The sequence below is a fragment of the Aristolochia californica genome, unplaced genomic scaffold, assembly GCF_029961685.1.
Source record: "Aristolochia californica isolate CCGP_79_NKW_82.1479 unplaced genomic scaffold, dmAriCali1.0.hap1 SCAF_14, whole genome shotgun sequence".
Lineage (NCBI taxonomy): Eukaryota > Viridiplantae > Streptophyta > Magnoliopsida > Piperales > Aristolochiaceae > Aristolochia > Aristolochia californica.
In genome coordinates, this window is record NW_027181815.1 from 240,620 (window position 1) to 265,590 (window position 24,971).

At 37.6% G+C, this 24,971-nt stretch overlaps 3 protein-coding genes across 6 annotated transcripts; 1 reads left to right on the top strand and 2 right to left on the bottom strand.

Moving 5' to 3' along the window:
* Positions 1–925: 925 nt before the first annotated feature.
* Positions 926–2,646, bottom strand: LOC137950867 (protein ALTERED XYLOGLUCAN 9-like). The gene is made up of 2 exons (XM_068797521.1): positions 2,439–2,646; positions 926–2,341 (listed from the first exon to the last, which is right to left on the bottom strand). Exon 2 carries the CDS (start codon positions 2,266–2,268, stop codon positions 1,177–1,179), a length of 1,092 nt encoding a protein of 363 aa, XP_068653622.1. The 5' UTR covers positions 2,269–2,341; positions 2,439–2,646; the 3' UTR covers positions 926–1,176.
* Positions 2,647–5,366: 2,720 nt separating this feature from the next.
* LOC137949577 (phototropin-2-like) lies at positions 5,367–20,684 on the top strand. Of its 4 annotated transcripts, none has more exons than XM_068795657.1 (22): positions 5,367–5,733; positions 6,453–7,139; positions 7,272–7,454; positions 8,924–9,015; positions 9,125–9,401; positions 9,543–9,747; positions 9,986–10,056; positions 10,399–10,505; positions 10,658–10,707; positions 10,823–10,927; positions 11,914–11,973; positions 12,087–12,176; positions 12,392–12,468; positions 13,689–13,773; positions 15,139–15,219; positions 16,512–16,615; positions 16,803–16,852; positions 17,884–17,990; positions 18,470–18,592; positions 19,422–19,473; positions 20,192–20,303; positions 20,595–20,684. In XM_068795657.1, the coding sequence occupies exons 2-22, from the start codon at positions 6,478–6,480 to the stop codon at positions 20,596–20,598; spliced, it is 2,697 nt and encodes an 898-aa protein (XP_068651758.1). In that variant the 5' UTR covers positions 5,367–5,733; positions 6,453–6,477; the 3' UTR covers positions 20,599–20,684. The 4 variants fall into 4 exon arrangements, 3 of the variants coding, with proteins under 3 accessions (XP_068651758.1, XP_068651759.1, XP_068651760.1); XM_068795659.1 differs by having other exon boundaries at positions 5,664–5,733; positions 6,373–7,139; XR_011111875.1 differs by lacking the exons at positions 17,884–17,990; positions 20,595–20,684 and having other exon boundaries at positions 20,192–20,225.
* Positions 20,685–22,785: 2,101 nt separating this feature from the next.
* On the bottom strand, positions 22,786–23,211 carry LOC137950117 (RING-H2 finger protein ATL18-like). Its single transcript, XM_068796496.1, has one exon. The coding sequence runs from the start codon at positions 23,209–23,211 to the stop codon at positions 22,786–22,788; it is 426 nt and encodes a 141-aa protein (XP_068652597.1).
* Between the last annotated feature and the right edge of the window lie 1,760 nt (positions 23,212–24,971).

A 24,971-nucleotide genomic window follows, 5' to 3' on the forward strand; every position in this document is an offset into this window, starting at 1 on the left:
TCATAACATATCATCCCCTCACAGTATCTATTTTCTATATAAATTTCTGATGGTGTGCCCATACTCCATCATATATCTTATCCCAATAACATTTCTATATAAATTCTAAGGATCCAATCCCAGAAACTGTTTTTCATGCAAATCTCTAATGATTAATAATGGTTTATTGTAATGAACATGCAGCAACTCAACTATCTCATCATCTTTCATACCATTGAGTAAAACTCTAAATTACATGCATGCTCTTCCATACCGCGATATATCAAAATCCAAGGGAAGTTGATAGGCAATAGCCCATATGTTAGACACCTGAAAATAGATTACTCAAAATTGTTGACTGGAGACAACAATAAAATGAACAAGAATATTGGGATTTCCAAAATTGTTCCAGATCATGAAGCATTGCCGCTCTGACACAACCAAGTCACTTAAAATCCATAAATGGAGGTTTACAAAATGATTTATTGTCGAATCCTTGCTTTGAAGTGTATGATGTAGATGTGTTTTAAGTGCGAGGCTGTTGCTGCAGACTATATTAGTAGCTCTATAAGATGGAAAACGCGTACCAGACACCATCAGGGTGTGACCTTCATCCAAGGGGTGGAACACGACATCAGCAGAGAAGTTTCAATGTAATAGTTCCCTATACAGCAAACCTAGCACTTATTAAAAGTGTAAAGCATCGATTCTTCAAACTAGAGATGACATTTTTCTCAAACCCTCATGATCCAATGCAAGGCAGCTCTTTGGATGCCCAACAAATCCCAAAGTAACAAGCTCGGCAACAGCTACTCCTATAAAGTAAAGCACATGTGAACTCAGAACTGCTTAGGGTGCTGTTCAAGAGCCTATACTGCTATTCAGAAGGTCAGTGATAACGCCTTGACACTAAAATTTGCCACATTTTGATTTGCTACATGGCCAGTTCGTATAGTTCATATAGTTTCATAACAACAAAGGATGCATCTCCATACAGGTTGAGCAAAGAAGGGGCAGGGATGCCACCCTACACTTTCAAACAAGCCATGGGCAAAAAAATATTACTCAGCCCCTGCTACACTTGAGGCAGGTAAAGAAATACAAGAGACATTTCATCAAAAAAAGGTGAAAGACAACCTTTCGCTTGAAGCGTGATACTTGGAGTTGGAGGGGGGAGAATGATACATGTCAATCCCTTCAAATCTGCTGTTCGGATTCTATTAACAATGCGTTCAGCATTATTTGAACTGCAGCTTCATAAACTACCCCTTGGTAATGCATCCCATCAGCTGTACAATGTGAACCACAATTCCGACTCAATGACCTTATATCCAGTAACATTAAGGGGCCACCGGTTTCATGCAAAAGCTTACTCTCAGCAAGTTCCTTGTCGTATGCTTCACACATGGAACCACTCATTTTCTCTTTCTTTTCCTCTGTATTCAACATTGAATTAATCAAAGTGGGCATCCCAAGCCAAAACATGTGCTGTGATTCCAACCGAACAGACCCTGTTACCTGCCCTTCAGTCCCAAACTCTGGAGAAATTGGCACTAGTGAAACCACAGACTTCCTCACCATTCCTAAAGAAACCCCATAATCTGAAGCATTTGTATAGTGCAGCATATGCCACAAACCTGAACTCATAACCAAAACATCCGGGTACTTACGATTATTCTCAAAGTTCTTCAACATACTGGTTACGTTTGATGCATAAGGTGCCCAAATGTAATCCAGCTTCAACCCATTGCCTGCAATCACCAGCTGATAATCACTGTGACGCTTGAACAGATCCATCTTCACATTTTCCATCGCAGACGAATCCAGGACCAGATCGAGTAAAGAGAGAGTAAAGAGGCGAGCTTGGGAATCCCCGGCAACTACAACCCATGATCCATTAAGGAGATCGGAAGCATCTGATCGTCCTAGTTTCTGAAACCCGCACTGATGCACAGGAGTGGACTCTTTCCATTCCCAGTACATATCGCTCCTCGAGGAATTCAGCCAGAATTCATTCAAATTAGAATGTTTATCTCTCCAAATAATATCATGAAGTAACGACAAGCAAGAATCTCGGTTTTCTAATACAACAACTGAGGAGTAAGAGGAAACAAAATCGTAGACAACAGGGAAGTAAGGGGTGAGATGTACGCCTACCGCAAGAGTTATGAAGAGCGCTCCACTGAAAAACAGCATCTTGTTCCTACTCAGATGCCAACCCGCCATTCCCATCGGTACGAAGAGGACGACACAGGCGACCAGCACCCCAAACTGAACGGCGCTGATCATTTTTCTCTTCTTCAACCGTCAGATAAGCAGAGCACCCATCTGATCACGACGTCAAAGAGGTGAAGAATCCGATCTGAAGAAGAACAAAATTAGGGCCAAGTTTCGTTTGTTTTCCCAGCTATCCTTTCAGGAGGTGAGAGTAATCGTGTCTTGGCCGAGAAGGAACCTACCAAGTGATGTGAACGGGACAACAGAAACAGCAGATACAAATCTCCGTTTCAGCTTCTTGTGGGCAACGCTGCACACGTTAGCAGGTGTAGCTGGGGTTGAGCCCGCTCCGCCACGACCTCACCTACAGACACATTTGGATTTGGGAATTGGGATCTCTAAAATGCGCAGCTACAGCCAACCCAAACACTATTGCCAGTGCCAGAAGCCCGAGCTAATGCAGGCGGTCTTTCAGCAGGTGCAAACCAAATGACATTTACACCCCTATCTCTGTCGAGAAGCGCAAGAGAAATCAGCCTGGAATTTCAATATGCTCCTATGTGTATAAAAGTCAAAATATTTCTATTGGCTAGTCTTTCCTTGTTTTCCCCGGAATTTTTTGCTCTTTCTGATTCTATTGAGACCGAACTGCAGGAATTAAGACGAGTTCCCGAGTACCTGTAAAATTGTTTTGCTGAATTTTGTCGCAGATCAGCTCTGTTCGTACGTCTGGGTTTTGTTTTTGTTTTCTGTGGATTAACTTTGTGCATTTGTTTCTCGTTCCTCGGGAAAGAATAACTTGGTCAAAATTATGTTTTACATGTGAGCGATCAGGCGATGGACCGATGGCAGACGCTGCCCATTACCGCTGGGAGCATCATAACTCGTGTTATGTTGTTTATAGACAAGGCAGACGACAATAATGGGTGGATGCATTTCCTGTCACGAGCTACCTGCTAGAACATTTATGAAGATAAAAAGGGAAGGTTAGGGAACGGAGGGAAGTTCTTCTTTTGTGTTGGTTTGATTCTTCCGCTCTGCTTTCATATTAATAGGCTACTCCAACAAAGAAGTGCATATCCTTGTTTTCAATTTGAATTATATTTAGCATTATCTCAGATTAATCATAAAGTATTAGAAAGATTGAAACAGATATAAAAACAACATGATCAGTAATAATTTAACGGATAGGAAAAATATAAAAAAGAAGAATAATTTAAATTGTTAAACATTATTTGCATCTTCTGTTGCACAGGGTCTGATCTTGCGATGCTAGCAAGCGACTGGACAGACTCTGATGAAGCTTCGTGTCCATGGAACGAGGGGTGATGAAGCTCTGGAAGAAAGGAACCGTTTGGCGCGGAACGACGTTAATGTCTTTACTTGCTTTTCTACGATGCTTGTGCTTCGGTTGCGGTCACGTTTGGTGATATTTCTCCATCAAACATGCATAGACGACATAGAATGTGACTCTGGTTTGGACACCAGAGTGGTCCTCGTAATGGTGTCCCTACGGGCCTGCTAGATGTTTGATTGTCGTTGTCCTTCTTTTTTATTTGTTTCACCAGCCAGAAAATAGAATCTGTGAATCGCCTGAGAGTGGAACATATAGTAATGAATTCTACAGCTTCTCTGATCTTGAAGGAAACTATAAAAATGAAAGCTTAACTCATCCTATCCGATCCGAAACAACTTACTCAACTTCTTCGCCATTGAGTTTCAGCCATGAAGACTGCCCTACAAGGCTAAGTTTTCATTGGGTTCCTTCTGTGCGGGAACAAAAGCAAGGACTGCAAAACAAAAAAACGAAAAATCGAAGAATGAAAGCCAGAACTAACTGAGGGAAAGAACTGAGAGAGAAATGGAGGTTTTTATATAGATGTGGCAAGGTTACCCAATTACCTGCTTTACCCGTTTAATTATAAGAGGATACAGTAGAAAAATCTTTACCTGTTCTTATGAATTCGGATTGACTTACCCGATTACATAGGTTCTATGTAATATATATCCAACCTAGAAGAATGGAGAGAGTAACATGGTGACTTGGTTTGGTTATCAAGATAAGGAAGGTGAGGAAACAGAGATGACATAGAGTCTGGCTCTGTTTCTCCATTCAAGAATGATCATATAAGGAAAAATGATTTTCAGTATGTCTAGCAATTTTATCTTCTTCCTCTCTTTTTTCCTTTGCTTGGTGCAGCATATTAAAATGAAAGCAGAGACGACATTAGAGTCTGGCTCTGGTTTGGACACCAGGGTGGCCCTCGTAATCGTCCTTACATGCTTGCCAGATGTTTGATCGTTGTCCTTCTTTTTATTCTTTTCACCAGCGGCCAGATAACAGAATCTGTGCAATAATATGTGAATCACCTGAGACTAAACGAGGTAATGAACAATAAAAATGATAGTTTGTGTTATCTTATTCGAAACAACTTGGCTTTTGTCCACCACTCTCTGCTTTCTTTTAAGCGCTGTAAGCTGAATGAAGGAAGAAGAGTAACAGACGGTTGCAGTTTGAACTCTTCTTTAACCAGAGGAGTGTTCAACTTTAAAGACAGGCTGGTTAGAGATTGGAAAGGAGGTATGTAGGATCAATTTTCCGAGTTTGTGACAAGCCATTGAACCTCTTCGTTCCAACTACAAAATGCAGGAAAAAGAAAACCTGCCCACTGTCTGGTTGCCCCGTTAAAAAAACGCAGGTTGATTGAGCTTTCTAATCATGTTGTGAAACTCTGGAAGGGCTGTCGGCTCAATCTTTGTGTTTTTCCTTCTGTCGGTTTAATGGCAGCATGGTGTGTTTCTTATAAAAAATCGATTATTATCTTTGCTCATCTCAAAGAGTTGACAAGGGTGAGTAGATGGCAGAAAGAAAATCCAAGCAAGTTTGTAGCGTCAAGTCTCTGGGCCGTCAGTTCAGTTGGCATTTCTGTGGAGGTCCCCGTCTAATTGATATCAAGCACTGGTGCACGGTTTCAGATGACCAGTTCTGGAATAACCTTAATGAATTTTACAGTCTAAATTCGAAGTCTCATATCGTATTTCAGTTTCTCATTTCCGAAGGCGATGTTTGCAGTGGTTAAACTTCAGGCGCTCACGTATCAATAGCATTATTGTTAGCTCTCCTTGTCCGGGATAGTGTTTCAACCCAAACAGAGAAAATGTATAAAAAGCAAAATATGCACGGCCATAAATTGCTTCCAAGCGTCGACGTGTACCATTCGACGGCGACCCTTCTGTTCCTTCCGACGGTGGGAAGCGTATTTATTCTGAACGTTATCATTTCTACTCGCCCTTTTCCACCTTTTTTCTTTTCTTTAGAAAAAACACTAAGAAGAGCGAGATAAAAAGGAGGAAGAAGATCAAAGCGTTCATACCGAACTGGGATTCAACACCCATTTGCTCTAAAGATTTGGGCTTACGCGGAAATGATCAAGTTGCCTGGTTTGTCTCTGAATTCTTAACGAGTTTGCAAGGAAGTACAAGGGGCAATTATGGTTCTGCGTCTGCAGCTGTGAAAGCTGGTTTGTCATATCAGAGGTATTTTATCTGACTGTCAGTTCTTCAGATTTTCATGGTTTCCTGTATAATGCACGAAAACTTGTCAGTTCTTTTACTGTAGTTTTGATGGAAACGAACACTTAATTCGTGAGTGCATCATCGTGTGGAAATTCTATTAATACGTTCATCATTTTAACGGTAATGACTTGCAGTTCCATGTGATGCAGTTGCAGCAGGAGCCACTTTGTTGCTATATTGAGCATTTCTTTTGAAAATGTTCTTTTCTCACTCTCAATTCTGATAGGGAGCTAAGGTCATATAGTCATCCATGATATTTCAGTAGAATGCTGGCAGATTTCCTGGTTCTCAGATGCGTCATTGAAAGAATATAAGTGTGGGAAGTTTCAGCAAAATTATGATAGCTTATGAATATCAGTTTCTTCTTCATTTTAAACCTGGTTTTGTCTTGGACTGAAATGCTTCATGTAAATTTTGGATCTTCACAAAAATCAATCATAACTAGAATTAATTGTACATCTGGAGTCTTACACGTTGATTGTAGTTAATGCTTCAATTACTCTTACTTTCTTTGAGATAGAATTCTGTACAGAAATCACAAATGGGATGCTATGGTTTGTCAACGCTTGTTCTTAATCATTCAGTTTCAATTTTTTGCAGACTTCATGTTTCTCTGCAAACAACAGTAACTGTTTAAAACTGAACAGAGTATCTTATTGGGATCTCATTCTTATTAACAGTGGGATCAGTCTGGATAAGCTTGACATGGAGAGACAAAAAGGAGACCATCGTCAATCGCTTGAAGTGTTCAATCCAAAGAACTACTTTGAACTACACAGCTCATCAATCATATCCAGCTCACCCTCATCTTCATTTGGTGAACAGCTTCTAAGACAGCCTCCTGAGAGTATGAAGGTAGAAAACCAGATTCATGGGAGTTTGAGAAAGGTATCCTCTGGTAAGGAGCCTGTTGATAAATGGATGGCTTTCACAAGGGAATCTGGAACATCAAACACCGTGGAAGACCAGCAATCTCTTGAGAATTCCAAGAATGGTAAATCTGATGGCAACACTTCAAAGGGTCAATCCAGTCAGATACTAACTGAAGCCAGCATGGCAGAAAGAGCTGCTGAATGGGGATTGGTGATCAAGTCCCAGAATGGAAGAGACAGTACAAACCAAATTGGGATTCAAAGATTATCTGCAGGAGGAATCAGATCTACTGACTTTTCCAGGTCATCTGGAGATTCAGTTTCTAGTTTGAACTTTCCCAGGGTATCTAAAGAACTTAAGGATGCTTTATCCACATTACAACAAACATTTGTTGTGTCAGATGCTACCAGACTGGATTATCCTGTCATGTATGCCAGTGCTGGGTTTTTCAGTATGACTGGTTATTCATCCAAAGAAGTCATCGGCAGGAATTGGTATGAACTGCCTTCCATCATTATTCTCTCACAGAATCCTTAACTTCTTTTGAGTACTTCTATAATAATCTTTACACTGAATTCATCCTTCCTCCATTTTCCATCCTTTTTAAAAACTCTTTCTCCTTGCAGTCGCTTCCTCCAAGGACCGGACACAAACCCTGTTGAAATTGGAAAGATTAGAGAAGCTGTCCGGACTGGAAAGAGTTACTGTGGTAGACTGTTGAACTACAAGAAGGATGAAACTCCTTTCTGGAACCTTCTAACAATAACTCCCATTAAGGATGACAAAGGGAAGGTTATCAAATACATTGGGTAAGTGACCTGTGTTATTGTGCTAGTTGAAAATCCATTAAGCTTTGCAGTTTTCTTGAAGATGGCATTTTATTTTCTCCTTCTTGATTCTTCCCATTAAAAGGTTCAGTTACTTTTTTTTTGGTAAGTTGCAATAAATAAAAGCCAAAACGAAGTTCAGATACTTGAAATCGTCATCCAGATAAACTTCTTGTACTAAATTTTTTGGTTTTGAAACACTTTTCTTTAGAATGCCCGTGAGAGAACAATAAACACTGTAAGTAGAGCAACAGGACAGAGAAGCAGCAAAATACAACCAGGAGATTTTTTATCTTGTTAAAGGCTTGGAGCTTTGCTCTTTCTTATTATGCCTTCCAACACCATGCCTTATCCTTTGCTTAATCCCTGCTATCCCTTCGTCCCTGACACCAATATCACGTAGCCAACATCACATAGCCTTCGAATCAAGGCAGAGTTTTTGGAGTGGCTTTGTTCCCCATAGAATCCCGTGTGGGTATTCTAAGGTTAATCCCATCCAATCTGGCGTGGTTTTTAGGTTAATCCTGTCTCTACCCTATGGGGTGAGAAAGAATATCTATCCCCACCTGGAGCAGGTGAAGTTAGGTTAAGTACCTCTTAAAACTGTCTTGTTGCCATCCTTACCGATATAGTTGGAAGTTTAGGACAAAGAAGTGGCGAGGTCTGAGGGTGTTTATTTCTTTCTATTTCGGAGAAGAGTTACAAGAGTAGAAGACCAGACACCTCTTTCATTCGTTCATGTTGCACTGTGAGAATCTATCTATGTGAGAAGCTCACTACAAGCATTACTCAAGTTTGCTGACGAGTAAGAATAAGTTATCTACTATACGTGTATAAGAGATCCAATGGGGGTCATGAGAAATTCTCCTTCGAGCTTCCGTTTCTGAAGAGGGTGATTTAGTTTCAACTCTTGACTTCGAGTCACTCTCAGTGGGACTTTTTTTCCATTGCAGTGGTCCCCATAACGGGTTTCTCGTTTGTGTGCTGCTCTTTTATGGGTAAGGTTCATGAGGCACTCAAAATTGTCGAGGGAGAAAGACGTGCACCATTTTGATGACTTTTCATGCATTGGCTGATCTCTGAGAGTGTGTTCAATGTAGTGATAGAAAAATTTCTGGAGATTTTTCATTGTGTAGGGAGTGTGATACCAATGCTCAGGCAACATTTGCAGCGCTGGTCTTACCTTTTCCTTGAGATAATGTCGAAATGAAATGGTTCTTGCTTTTGGTGGATGGAGATATTTTCTCGTCAACTGTGTCCTTGCCAGATTGTTTGTCTTGACCTTTCATACTCTCTTTTTCTATGTAATTGGGTAGTGATTTCTTTATGCTGCAAAATATGTCTTGCAGTTGGAACCGAGTGTTCTGCGGTTTGTGAAATGAAACTGTAGTTATCTGGGGCTTCAACATTTGAGATGATCATTGTTCAAGTCGGTTGCATTGTTTGTGTAGTATGCAGGTTGAAGTCAGCAAATACACAGAGGGTACAAATGAGAAAGCGCTTCGTCCAAACGGCTTGTCGAAGTCTCTAATCCGCTATGATGGTATAGGAAACAATAAAATGTTCTTGATAAAAATGCATATACACCAGTCATTCCTGCTAATGAGGTCTGTAACTTGTTCTTTTCATTTTATTTCTTTCTTTTGGATCAGCTCGTCAGAAGGAGAAAGCATTAAGTTCCATTACTGAGGTTGTGCAGACAGTCAGGCATCCCCATTCTGACACTCAAGATGTCGTTCAAGAAAAAAACACTGAGCAGGAAAGGTTTTTCCTAGATTCACCTCTGCTAGAATCTGGCGAAATTGGGAAGTTTAAATCTTCTGGAAGAAAAATTTCCCAGATGGAGACTAAAAGTGATTTATCAAGAATGAGTCTCAGCAGTGAGGCTAGCAAGAAATCCGGGAAATTTTCGCGTGTTTCCTTAGTGGGGTAGGTTCTTATCAGGTTGACTGACTGGAGAAACTGCTCTAAAAATCGAGAATAACATTCTTTTATCTTGGTTCGTTATGCATAACTGTTCTATGCTTTATTTCAAAATTTCTGATGTGTGATTCAATTCCAAATTTGCAGGTTTAAAGGGAGGTCTATGAGTCAAGCAGAGAGGCATGAGCCTGGATTGGAGGTTTTGGTGACCAAAGATATAAAAATATCTGACAGCTGGGAACTCTCGGAAAGAGACAAGGACATACGCCAAGGAATTGATTTGGCTACAACACTGGAGCGGATCGAGAAAAATTTTGTTATCACTGATCCTCGGCTTCCTGACAATCCTATTGTGAGATAAAACTCCTGAAAGCGCATTTTTGGTTATCAATTATTTCTCTAGTCATTAAACTGTGTTGTCATTAATTTGAATGCGAAATCTCTATATTTTCTGCTTTAACTTGCTGCATCTCTTTGCTTGATGTAATTTACAATATCTATTATGTTATTATTGCAACCTTAAGAGTATAATAACTTTTTAGAATGCAGTTATGCCTAAGCAAAGATAACGATCTGTTTTTTTTTTGCAGATATTTGCATCCGACAGTTTTCTTGAACTTACAGAGTACACTCGGGAAGAAATCCTTGGAAGAAACTGTCGGTATGAATTTTATTTCATGATTTTGAGTGTTGATAACATATTCTGTTGAGTAATAGTCTATTATAGTTAATGGAATCAGGAGTTTTCTTAATTGCATCCAACTTCTCTTTATTGTAAAAATAAATAAAAAATGTTAGTTTTTGTCCTTCTTTCTTAATTCTCATTGAACTTATATCTGCTGTTATTCTAAAATGTTATCTGGCTTGATGAATTAGCAAAAGTGATTTGATAGTTCCTTTTCTATCTTTTGGAAATCGAGACCTTCTTGTGTGTGAACCTTTGTTGTCTTAAATTCATTCATTGGATGATATCTGATGCCTAAACCTTGTCAAATGTTTATAGGTTTCTTCAAGGTCCTGACACAGATCAAGAAACTGTTAAGAAAATAAGAGATGCTATAAGAGAACAAAGAGAAATTACAGTACAGCTGATTAACTATACAAAAAGTGGTAAAATATTTTGCCTTTTGCTTTCATTGTCTGTTGATGCATGTCGAACTGGAATTTTTATATGAGATTGTTGTAGCTAGTTTAGATTGGAACATTGAAATTCCTTTTGCCTGCTTCTGGTTGACAGATTTAATGATCTTTGATAATTGCAGGGAAGAAATTCTGGAATCTGTTCCACTTGCAACCTATGCGTGACCAAAAGGTGAAGTTTTATATTGGTATGCCGGCATTTTTTTTGCCCTTCTATGTCATAATTAATAATTTTTTCTGCTTTGAAACCTGATGATTGTTACCTGGCTGATCTAAATTTATTTAAGGGGGAACTACAATACTTTATTGGTGTGCAACTAGATGGAAGTGATCATTTAGAACCCCTCCATAAACGTCTCTCTGAGAACACTGAGACCAAAAGTGCTAAGTTGGTATGTCATTTCCCCTGCAACCTTGTTGTTTAAGTTTGTTGATTTTTTATTTTGATGTATCTTTTCAATTTGACATTTAAGTACCAGTGAACTCGAAAAAAACTGTAGGAACAACCGTTACTAGTTTTTGGCATTTTGCAAGAGATCTTATTATTTGTTGGTCTCAGTTAAGTGGTCCATCATTTAATCTAACGTTAGTTAAGTGGGTTGAGCAAGGTGATGGATAGTTCTGCAGTTCTAATAGTTTCCTGCTGTGTGTTCGATGGACACTGTATTTCTATATATAAGGAGGTTTTCCTAACGATGTGCTCAAGTTATCTTCAAAGAGCCCCTCGATCACCCGTGTAAGATATGAAATTGCCTATTATCGTTCTGAAAAAGTAATACTCGTTTGAAACTTCAAAAATAACATTTGTTTGTTATCAACTTCTTTAAAAAACATTAAGGGAAATGGTTATATGGTTAGACTGATTGCAGCCACAAGGTGTGGGAACAATTTTCTGAATATAAGCAAACACAGAGCCTACCTCTAACGTTATACCCATCTCTTCCTCTCTCTATTCCTATCTGTCCATCTTGCTCTATCTAGATGCAGTGGGCCTTATTTTTTCTTTAAAATGCCAGTAATGACTGTATGCTGCCAAGATCAGTCGTATCGTTTTTGCCTCAATTGATTTTTTGCACATAGCTTCGGTCATAGTTTCCTTTTCTTTATATAGGTGATAGCCTTTTTTTGGGGGTTGAAATACTGTTTGTGAACTTCTATTGGTACCTAAGTAATCGGCTATCAAAATCCCTAAGAAGTCAGGAATTTTAAGTGGTCCTCGCATTAAAATGCATCATGATCTTCGAAGAATGCAAATTTAAACAATGAATTAGATATTGGGAAGGAGACATTGGTTTTTGGAGTTAGGACTGTTTTGCATCATCGTACACAGAAGAATGTCAATTTATCCATTTTATTCAGCATTCACTTTCCTTACCAGGTTAAAGCCACTGCAGACAATGTTGATGGGGCTGTGCGGGAACTTCCTGATGCCAATTTGGTAAGGTACTCTTTTTTTGGCACTGTAATTTGTTTGGGCATGCACAAGCATAAGTATAATTTGTCGACTAGTTGGAACAATTGCTTACATGATAGCATACTACCACTTTGTAGAGTCCAGAGGGTTTGTGGGCAATCCATTCCCAGCCTGTTTTCCCTAGGCCCCACAAAAAGAATAATTCTTGTTGGAGAGCAATCCAAAAGGTACTCTTCTATGAGCACATCCCCCTCTATTTAATCTCATATGGATATCTTAATAATAGTTCATGCTAAAGATCTCAGCACATTCAACCTCTGATCATGCTTATATCTTTTGAAGCCTGTGATCATACTTATATCTGTTTAACTTAAACGGTATTCAAAATTGTGGTGCTGATCTATTTTACTGCATCCTTATATTCTTGTTTTGAATTGTGCAGGTGACTGAAGGTGGCGAACAGATTGGTTTGAAGCATTTCAAGCCCATAAAACCTTTAGGCTGTGGCGATACTGGAAGGTATTCCTGTGTTTTGCTGTATTTTCTTGTTTTTTTATGGTTAGACAAGAGGGATGTCTCTTTCTTTTGTTCAAACTCAAGTAACGGGACTGTTCTGTTGTTGTAATGTGCAATATTGCAAGGTTTATTTATTTTTCATTTGATCAAGAGAGGGAAACATTCGAAGCTTTAGTCTTAGCAATTCAGTAAAAAATTCAAATTGAATTAGCAAAATTAATTGTTTTGAGGCCAAAATTGTCTTATGTTTATGAATTTATTATTCTTGGTTTTTCTTTTGGGTTGTTACCTCAGTTTCAGTCTGGAGGAAACAGAGATAAAATCAGGATAGATCAGTTAGTGCTGATTTCGTTTAATTTTGTTTTGTTCTTTTACAAAGAGCAGTTCCATTATAATATGAGGGTTATGTCCATGTACAAACATTTCAAAAATTCTTTTTTCTTATGTATTTTGTTTGTAGAATATTTGGATTTGATCTTCATTTTTACATCATTTATTTATGTTTTGTTTTTCAGTGAACAAGCTCTTTGTCCCTTTTTTTTTAATTTACTAAAATGATTTTTATTTACAAAAGCCATTTGAATTGGATTTTTGGTTGTTTTAGAAAGTTGTCCCAATTTGGGGTTCTAGATTTCTTATGCTTATACTTTCGCATTTCTATCCTTTATGTTACTGCACTACTTGTTAAAGTCTACAAAACATAACCGTTTATTCATAAACAAGAATGATCATTCTTTAATGCCTATCAGTACATAAATTAATATTAGTTTCTATTATAAACCTTCAGACTGGAACTGTACATGTTAGTAGAACATATTTTGTAGGCTTCATATAGGTCATATCATGAGCATTAAATGACATGCACAAATAACTACCCTCTTGACCCTCTTGAACTTTTCTTGTGCATAACTCTATGTGCTCTATCAGATTTTTTGTTAAATTTTTTGTGTTGTATGGTGCTTATCTTTGAAGTTGGTTGGACCCTTAAAGAGCTCAGGCAGACTGTTGTCTGACTCTTAAATGCAATCAGTGGGCACCTATCTACTTTTTGGTGTAGATTGTCCTAGCTTCATTTTCATTTATGAATCTTTCTCATCAGTGACCTCATCTTGGGTCCTTTGAATCTCTTTTTCCTGACTAAAATCGTTGGATCTTTTAAGTCTCTTTTTCCTGAGTAAAATCATTTATTTTTTTGAAGTTTGTATTGTACTCTTTTGGGGCAGTGTACACCTAGTGGAACTGCTAGGTACAGGTGAAGTTTTTGCAATGAAAGCTACGGACAAGTCTGTAATGCTTAATCGCAACAAGGTAAATAGATCCATCTTAGCTGTAATTTGATAAAGCACATTTATCTTGTCTTTACATTAAAGGGTCTTTTAATCAGTTTGTAAGTACATTTTGAAGATATGGAAAGAAAATTAGCTGCAATTTTATATTGCCTTGTTATTTTAATAATGTTAAGGAATAGTCTCACATGGATTAGTGAGTACAAAGATTTTGAGTTTATTAGTTGGGAAAGAGGTTTCTTAACTTGGCTAGTCATTTTGGGATGGGCCTTGGACCCAACTTTACATGGTATCGAAGCTTTTACCCTTTTGTTCCACACGAGATTTCTGTTCTCGTTGAGCTCATCTTAGGAAACCTCTTTCCCAACTAATAAACTCAAGATCTTTGTACTCACTAATCCATGTGGAATTATTCCTTAATGCTCCCCCTCACGTGTGGGCCTCTTTTGTGGTTCTGCAAGTGGATAATTTAGGTGTATGATATGTATCAGAGCAGGTATTCATATGTGGGCCTACACCTAAACTATCCACTTGTAGAGCCACAAAAGAGGGCCTACACCTAAACTATCCACTTATAGAGCCACAGAAGAGGGCCTACGCCTAAACTATACACTAGAGCTACAAAAGAGGGCCTACACCTAAAATTATCCACTTGTAGAGCCACAGAAGAGGGCCTATACGTGAGAGGGAGTGTTAAGGAATAGTCCTACATGGATTAGTAAGTACAAAGATCTTGAGTTTATTAGTTGGGAAAGAGGTTTCCTAAGTTGGCTAGTCATTTTGGGATGGGCCTCGGACCCAACTTTACAAATAAAATGTTCTCATTCTTCCAAAATAGAAGGTAACATTTTAGAAAAAATTGGTGACATTTTGAAAGGGTTGCATGATATATTGAAGAGTTCATGTCACTTTCAGATTTCTTGTTTCTTGCTTGGCTTTCATGTCAGTTGATGTGATTAACCTTATAATTTGTATTTACTTCTTCTTTATCAATTCAATCACCAAAGTTCCGATAAGAGGTTTATTTTATGTATTTAAATACACTAAATTTACTATTAGAAAATAACACTCCGAAATTTGAATCTTCATTTCTGGGGCCACTGTAACTGTTCCAACTGAGAGGGGTTATGTAGAATCCTGAGCAAATTTGACCAAGGTAAATTTTATTTGTCCCACAGCTTGCAAAACTGTATTTCTGTGAGAACAGATACTCTTTTTGTTTTTATTCCAGTGGTGAACATTCATTAAAAAACGAAAAAAGCTTCTCTGTCTTTAAAAGTGGATGCATGTGATGTTTAGCGTGCAATTGGTTTCTTCTGCAATAGGAGCTAAGCATTGTAGATTTGTATGGTCTCAGTATTTCCTGAAAAGTTGTTGCCAATTTCAGGTTCACCGCGCTTGCATAGAAAGAGAGATCAGTTCACTACTGGACCATCCTTTTCTTTCTACTCTGTACATGTCTTTTCAGGTTGTTTTCATTAACTTTCTACAATTTTGGAATGAGTTTAGTGAAGATGTAGTTGGCAAGAAACTTAGATTCCTCAACCATACTGTATGGGATCATTTCTGCCTTTTAACTGATATTAGAATTAGCCAATTTTTTTCCTTGAATTTTTTGAAAAAAAATTTAGCACTAAAATATCATATACAAAACAGAAAAAGAAAAATCCAAAAATAAAACAAAATTAAATGCAACCAATAATTAGGATTTCAAATTCAGAAGTAGTTGTTGCAAGTTTGTGCCCTCCTTTGAATTTGTAGAGCATGGAATATGTTCCCATGAGCACTGTGTTGATCATTCATTTCTAGCAGTATCCATTCATACCTTCATAGTGGCTTGTTATTTCCTTTTGACCACAAAATTACACTAGCCGACTCACCCTCAATCATTAGAAGGAGGTTAAAATGATTGTAGTATAGTAGGCCTTCTTGTAGAGTAGTAGGAAGAAGCTGAATTTTTCAAACAGAATTTGGAGAAAGAAGAGAAAAATTGAATGTGAGAAGACAACCAAGATAATATGTAGTTGGAGTTCACCTAAAAATTGAACTCATATTCCACTTATTAGATAATAAGAGATGATAAAAGTTCTGTTTAAACACATGCTCCATTTTCATTTATACCCATTAAGCTATAACTTCATAGTTCATCATACACCTCTCATTGGGCTCCATGAATTTACTAAAAGATGCTCCGAGATTGTAAATTAAGCATAACCTGTTATGGTATGGATCGGTTCTTTCAAAATGAAAGACTTCTCTTATAACTTTCTAATTTGCTTTGACTGATTATGTTTTGAAAATGCTTACCACTTGTTCACTTAATAATTTTTTATTTCCTATTAGGGACTGATTCAAACTGGCGTAGGGATAGATTAGAACTCTAAAAATAAAAGTAAAAAAGAAAATTCTGACAAAAATTACCAAATTCTGGCTGTCCAATTCTGGAACAAGAGACTGCATCTACTTCTCTGCATCTGTAGAACTGCAGAAGTGTATTTAGATGCTGTTACCAATTGAGAGATCTGTTTCCAATACTTTGATGAAGACTCAAGCATAGATCGCATCCCTCGTTTCATTTGAACAAGTTTCTTAATCAAACTTTTCTTCTTTCTCCTTCTAAAGAACAAAGCTCAGACAAAGAAAATATTTTATCCTGCATCATTGTTTTTCTTGCTTTTATTCTTTTTATTTTGGGTCTTTAACATAGAAATGAGTAATTTCTTTTTCTGCATATCCACTGACACATCTCATATGTCACAGACTTCTACACATGTTTGTTTGATAACAGACTTTTGCCCTGGTGGGGAGTTATTTGCGTTGCTTGATAGGCAACCTATGAAGATCTTTAGAGAAGAAGCCGCGAGGTATCATTATATAACCATATATTTTAATTTAAATTTGGTCTGTATAATTAAGACAATTATTATTATAAACCATAACCAATATTTATCATTGGCACCATTTCAAAAAAAATATTTATCACTGGCAACTTGAATAAGTTTAGTATTGTCTTATCACCTATTTTACTCCTTTTTTGTTTTTAAATTTCAGATTTTATGCTGCAGAAGTTGTGGTTAGTCTTGAATATCTTCACTGTCTAGGTAGCTTCGTCCACTAAAAACTACTATGCTTTAGTCTTCCTTCAGCATTTTATAAATGTTTGTTTAGTTTACGGTGCACCTTGATCTTTTGAGGAAATAGCGCTACCCAGTAAAATTGAAGCTGCAGCGAGTACTCACTTTTAGGCTACTCTTGTTTTAGTCTTTTTTCATTCTCTAGTTCCATCAGTTGTAATGCCTCGTGATCTTTGGGCAAAGAAAGACCACCCTGTTGAAATTGAAACTGGTGCAAACACTGTAATGGGATTCACATAGAAGAAGGAAATCTTTTTCCTTTAAATGTCTTGACCTTTTCTTCAAGTGTAAAACATAAGAACTCTTTTTGGTATTTATTTCTTGTACATGGTCATCCGTCCCTGTAGTTCTAAATGTACTGAAAAAGCAGAACATAGTGCTTACTCTACTCTTGAAACCACCGGTAAATATTCTAGTTTATTAATAAGATACAGATATTGGAAAAAAATTAAGAAAATAGCAATTTTAATCAAATCCAAAGAGGAACCTGTGCTCATAGAACTAAGTGTTCCATAATCTTTCTCTCCCTTAATCTATCCTTAAGTCAAAGGAAAAGGAGGAAATTTCTATACTTGTGCACAGCTGAAAGCAAACTTAAAACTTCAAACAAATTCTCCGGGTATTTAGTCTTTGCAGACATGCACAGGCACATGTATGTAACCTGATAAAACAGCAAAAGCTGCTTCCCAAGATCTTCTTGAATACATGAAGCTAGAGTCTAAGAGACTTTATGATCAACTATATTAATCTACCATATCCATGAGAATAAAAACAAAAGCTACTCTCTGATTCTTGAAAACAGTCGAACGGCCAAAGTTTATCTTTAATAGTTCTCTTCTATTAGCCTGGTGTTGTTTTATCTTATATCACAAAGTCAGTGGATATTATAAAAGTGTATATACCATTTTATTCTGTAGTAGGAGCTTGGTTGAAGTTGTACATTGTCCATGATATTTACTGGTCATTAATCTTGACACTCTTGCTTAAATATGGGACAGGAATTATCTATCGTGACTTGAAGCCTGAAAATATTTTGCTCCAAGCTGATGGACATGTAGTACTGACTGACTTTGATCTGTCTTTTTTGGCATCATGCAAACCACATGTTAGCCTTCTACTTAAAATTTGGAATTTATTGACGTAATCATGTCAAATGTATGTTTATTCTCTTGAATTTGTTTAATCCCAGTCTTATAAATGAGATTTATTATTCGTATCCATGTTCTCCATCCACCAAAGTGAGTCAAAAGCCCGAGAAGTTATAGGGTCTAAAGATACAGGGTTTAAGTTTTCTTCCAATTCTCAATTCGTAATTGAAGTTCCAGAACTCCTTGTAATGGTGTCTACTAAAGATTCAAAATCATTTTTATTAGACTGATGGAAAATTTTCTGGGTTCCGAATCTTATAAAGAGTAAATTAAGTAAGAGATGTTTTCTTTTCAGTTAGAAATCTCTGGTTCTCATCCTGAAAAGTAATTCTTTTTCCAGGGATGGGAATATTCTAGAGCTTGTAGAACTAGTGTGCCATTGCCTTCTATATTTATAATATTTTTTGTCATTTTTTTCTTACTCCTTATCTCATAGGTTATAAAGCATGCACCACAGTCCAAGAGAAAAAATTCAAGAAGTTTGCCACCTCCAATATTTGTTTCAGAACCGGCCACTCAATCAAATTCATTTGTTGGAACAGAGGAATATATTGCTCCTGTATGAATCTCTCATTTCTTTGTATTTTATTATGTTTAGATAAATTGTCTACTAATTCTTTTGACTACACACTAACTAAACATATTCTTATTATAACTGGCTTGTTTTTTTATATTATTTTCTGTGAGGTGTTTGTACATATACAATTCTTTCCATTTACATTGACTTTTTTTTTAAAAAATGATATAATTAATTGGAAATTTATATGCCTGTTGGGAGAGATAGGAAGTAGAAAGGTTAATTTTATGGACTTACAGTTTGATGGCCTATTGGGTTTGATTCATGACTGAAGTATTTTTACGATTTCACTTATATATTGGCACATTTTAAAACAGATAGGGTCATATGTGGAGCAAAATCGTGCTTTTTGAAAAAAAAAAGTCAAATGGTTTTTTCATGGAAACTATTCTTTATAACAAGAATTTGATCTAATATATTCTGAATTTGACCTTTTTCCTTTTTATGTTTTCTTAATTCTCATTGTAAAAGGGTAAGATTTAAGAGTATAGAGAGAAGAAGAGGAAGAAGAGGGAAGAGAGAGATGAAGGAAGTGAGTCTGGAAAGTACACACTCCTTGGGGGTCATGCTCAACCCCCATCTTCTTTAATAACTTAAGTTTAGGGATAATTACAACTATGCCCTCATACCCTTAAAATTAATTAACCCCTTATATGTCCCACTATACATAATCAATTTACATCAAACTTGAACTAGAGATAGATCTAAACATGTAGAACAATATAATATCTACTCTAGTGATTAAGCTAATGTAAAAAGATAAAACTACCCTTCCAACTGTTTTTCTAACACTCATGTATCCTTGTTTCAGGAAATTATCACTGGTGCAGGCCACAGTAGTGCTATTGATTGGTGGGCTCTTGGTAAGTGCTTTGTCTTCTGTGAATAATAAATATGAAAAGACATGCACATTTTCTTGCTTCTTTAAATGATTTGCATGTGGAAAGGTTGAAGGTTTGATTTTTAGGTAAATGAGATTGTTGAAGTTGGGTCTAGGCCCATCTCAAAATGGCTAGCTGTAGTTAGAAAGTTCTTATCATGCAATAAACAAAAAGTTCTTCTTATCCTTGACCTATGTGGAACACTTCCTCTCACGTGTAGGTCTTCTTTGTGACTCCAATAAGTGAATAATTTTTAAGTGGAAGCCCACATACAGTTATGTCCTACAATATCATGTTAAAGTTAGGTCTAGATCCATCGCAAGATGGCTGACTAAAGTTAAAGGACCTCTTTTTAAGTAATAAGCACTCGATCTTTTGAATCCTAGATTTATTTGGGACTATCATAGCAAAGATAAATACGGTGATAGACAAGTGCCAAAGTGCTTCAGAAACTTTTTCTGCATCCAGTTTGAAACACTATAATGCTGCTTTTTGCTGTTTGTTACTTGAACTTGATACTCTTTACTATTGTTATCAAATTAGGTTCCATTCATGGATTTCTTGTTAGCCTCTATTAGTTTTTATTAGAAACATCTAACTTTTCTAATCCAATGAGTGTCAAATTTACTGAGAGATTATTGGCATTTTTCCTCACTATCACTTATTTGGAATTTATATCTCTTTGTATAAATGATTACAGGAATTTTGCTTTTTGAGATGCTTTATGGGCGTACACCTTTTAGGGGAAAGAATCGACAGAAGACATTTGCTAACATTCTATACAAAGACCTCACATTCCCCACAGTATTCAAGTGAGAGATCTGTCACAATCTCATCTGTTTCGCTCTGTTTGAATAGAATTTGACCTTTTAAAGGTTCATTTACTATTGCCAAATGAAATTAGCTTGTATCTGCATTAAATAAAACACTGATGATACTAAACCCTAAACACTTCTGATTTTATTCTATCTAGCAGTACCATGTGACCCTAGGAGCTTTCTTATTAGAACTGATGATATACTCTTTATGTTCTAGTGAGGTGGGTCCCACTAACACTTAATTGGGTGCTTTTGTTCTAACTCATAGTTGCTTCCTTCATATAGGTGAGCCTCACGGCCAGACAATTAATCCATGGGTTGTTAAGCAGAGATCCTGCAAATCGATTAGGTTCTAATAGTGGTGTCAATGAAATCAAACAGCATCCCTTTTTCCGTGGGATCAATTGGCCCCTCATCCGCTGCATGGTACTTCCATTGCCATCTTCTTGTTTTTGTTTTAGACAATCTTGCTGTTGCCATTTACCTGCAGCACGAATATGAAGTAATGATGAGAAGTTGATTTTGGTAATCTTTTCGTTTCATTTGTTTTGCTTGATTCTATCCCATCCTTTGTTGATATAAGCATCTTCTTCTTCAAAGCCTTGTACCCACTATGAACCCTTCTAACCCATCAAAGTTTTTGCTTTGTCATTCTAAAGACGACTGAATTAAAACATGGATACAAAAGGAGTATTCTTTCGATTTCCTGAGAATCTTAATCCTATGAAGATAAATGCTCCTCAGTGAAATATCCCATTTACTAAGGCTTTAGAGTTCCTGTGAAAACCACACAGAAATTTGATGTTGGTTGGCCAGATCATTAGCCAAACCAAGTCAAATAGGTCCTAGCTGATTGAAAAGTGTTTAGTCACTGAAGGAGAGCACTGTTTTAACTTGTCTGATCTGCTAATGCAGACACCACCTCAGTTGGATGCACCGCTTCAATTAATTGGCAAGGAACTGGATCCCAAAGCAAATGTACAGTGGGAAGATGATGCAGTGTTTGTTTGTTGATACTCACACGGTAAGTAAATTTGCATGGTCTTTCATAATTTGTGAACTTGCAAGTATTTTACTGTTTGCTATCCTATCACCAATTTGCAGCCTGGACTTCATTCATGTTATTTCCATATTTGGAGCATATATGGAGGTCTAAGGACAAGAATCTTTGCTTCCCTTCCAGGGTTTCTTCCAGCGTCAAGAGGCATTCCTTCTTTGCTGTTATGGATCGGCATAGCTTCTGCTTCAGAGCACCATTAATGTATATTTCTGTATTATTGTCTAGCAAAAATTTGTGCAGGTTAACTGGCAGTCAATGGAGTGTGAGGACGTCGTACTTTCTTTAAGTGCTCTTCAATGGAAGAATTTTGGCGTTCAGCACTTTTGAAACAAGAGAGTGTATTGCGTGGAAGGAGACGCAAGCCAAAGAGAATAAAAAACAGTATCGCCATACCTAGTGATATCATTTCCTGATTGGGCATATGAGACCCCTGTTCCTGACAAAGAGACAGCAATGTACCAGTGATTATCTGATGCCAGAAATTATAAATAAGCGATTATGATTCTCACTTTTTCTGCTGTTAGATCAAATGAAAGCAAAAATATGCAACGGCAAGTGTGATCGTAGTGTTTGATTCTACCACCCAGCAGTATACATACGGCTTGGATCCTTAATAAAAATAAAAAAAAAATCGGAAAAGGTATTGCTTTGATTTCTTGGTAGTTTGGATTTCAGAAGCGATGTTCTTCCCTGCTTTCACTTTGTGGACAGTAAAAAATATTAGAAGTTGTCTTATTGCTACCCGTTTGAAATGAAGCACACAGCCTCGTGGATCACCCGAGTCTGTTTAAAAATTGCTCAGATGACAAATTAAAGAATACAATAACATACCGTGTGGAGCATTTCGGCACTGTAAGCAACAAAGAATCATCAGGGTCCAGCAGCACGACATGTTCACTTCTCATCGACAGCGTCTCCCCCGATTCTCATTTGTCAACGCGTCCTCTCAACCCAGAGCCAGCGGAATAAATAAACCAAAAAACAAAAACGATTCATATGTCAAAGCAGAAGGTCAAGTGATTTATTTCCATTTGTCAACTCATCCCGCCGCCCATAGTCTCTCCTTTTGTCAACGCCCTCAATTTCATTCTCTCCTGAATCTAATCCCCTCTACCTCTACTCAGAATCATTGAAGGTCCCCCCCTTCTTCCTCTTCGGTTGAGTGATTCTTCTTCCCTTCCCTCTCTTACATTCCACTTACTCGTAAACAAATTCAAAATTTAACAATTTTCGTGTTGCAAGATGCACGAAGCCGCCTACAAAAAAAATCACAGGTTGCCGCAACTCATTCCGTAATCTTTTCTGCTGCTCATTGTGGAAAGAAAGATTAAAGAATCACCCAAACTGGTCTCTGTATTTACAGAACAAACCATGTGAGGAAGAGTAAAAAATTACAGGTGATGCAAAAATCAAAATTCAAAAATCGTTCCCGCAGAAGCCAACGTCGCTGGAGCCGAAGATCGGGGACCGACACAGCGGGCAGCTGAACTGATCCCGCGTGATCCACTTTCCTATACACGGGAGGTGGAACACGTGTCCGCACACAGGCAACTGGCTCACTTCCTCTTCTTCCTCGAACTCCATCAAACAAACCGAGCACATCGACTCCGCCACCGCCGCCGTCGCTCTCACTTGCTTGAATTTCGCCAACGGAAGGTCGGGGTAGATGAAGTCAGCGGCACCGCTGCTGAACCCCTCCGTCGGCCGGTGGAACTTCCCTAACAGCGCCAAGACTGCTTCCACAAAGGCCTCTTTTAGCCGCCGTAGCGGCAGCCAAATGCAGGTGTAGAAGATTATAACAGTAACCTGGAAGCGAGATTCAGGAAAACCTATGCAAATCATTTTCCTTTCTTCAGAAATCGATTTCCGACAAATAGCTTCTGAACTGTCGAATGACAGTGGAGACTCGAGAGGGATGCAGATTGCAGAGTGAGTTCGCAGTGTGGAAGAAGCAGCATGGAGGTCCCCGACATTTTATAGGCAACTCTACGGGCGGCCGGAAATGGAGGGGGCGTTTTCGTCATTTCGTTTACAATTGTGTTGAATTTTTATTTTTCAAGACACGCGCGATTTCGTAGCAGGAGACATATGGTACCGAATTGACGAAATTGTCCTCGAAGAGCGTTCAGAAAATAATAAAAAAAAACGGCTTGTTTGGACGCAGGGTCGGGTCGGCGCCGACCCCCGAGCGCCCACAATACCAGCGAGGATGTCTTGCGACTCGACACGTGGCATGCAGACTGCACTTACAAGTTACTCGGTTTAACAGCTTCCATGTTTCGACACGTGTCCAGATGGTCGAATTTAGGAAGCACGTCTCGGAAGAAGGCAGGGGTAGTTTGGATTGACGGCGCCGCACGCCAGCCCGCAGCTGGAGCTAAGGGTATTTTGGTAAAATAAGGAGGCAGATTTTTAATTAAAAAGCAAGGTTATCCTTAAACCAACGAAAAATATTATAATTTTTTGATAATTTTAAATTATAATTTTTTTATAGTAATTCAGTTTCATCATCAAAATGAATAAAATAAAATGATTTTTTGGGTATTTTAAGCATAATATATCATAAGTTTTGACCTTTTAAAAAAATAATTTAAATTTTATTATATAACAAACTATTGTCTAATTTTGAATAAAAAATAAAATGGGATATTAAATAATGGATTAAAGCTTTCAAACATCTAATTAAACCTACTTTAATCACTTTTATTATTGGAGAAAATACAGGGGTTTTCGATTCTATCTTTATATAAGACATGATTTTAAAATTATTTTAAGAATTCAGCAGGTCAATTTTTATCGTTGCAAGAAATTTGACTTTCATCGACAAAAACTCTATCAGTAGAATTTGAGTAACAAGGTTTGTTGCCATGTTTCCACTATTACAATTTCTACGAATGGAATTATACTGTCATCGACTAAGCAATTTTTTTCGCAAATTAAATCCAAAATAGAAAAGAATAACCCAATAATCATTTAGCAAGCATCAATTTTTTTAAAAAGAACAACAAAGAATAAAAACAATAAAAATTCTGACTTTGTGTTTTTGAGGTTGACTTGAAAAACCAAGTCTGCTTGATTGACAGGTTTGCAATGGAAAAAGCAAGGGTGGAGGAGGAAGTTGTGAACCGACCAAATCACAGAGATATCCAACATTTGGGATATCCCAGGAAGGAAGCCCCAACTTGAGTTTTAATTTCATAGCTTAGACAATACCTTACCGCGTTGGCCATTCCAAATCCAATGGAAGAAACCAATCCGCGTTGATGATTAGCTTTAGTAAAGTCGGACGATATCTGCTTTGAGAAAATGCCCGGTGAATTTCGTTTTATCTGTTAATGCATGTGATCGAACGATCCTGTAAGATTGCCGGAGCTGACTATCCAGCTGGGTATATCTCTTCTCCCCTCACCCCAATCTAATCTCAAGGTTACTTCCTCGAAGCAACAGCAACAGGTGATGGGCTGTCAAAGATTACTCTTTCACCCACTTCTGCTCCTGCCTGCTTCATTTCCAAATAATTTTATCCTTTGATCTAAGCACTTCCCCATTTCAGTCACGGAAATTCAAAAACCCCCAGACGTTAGCTGCTGCTTCATTTCATG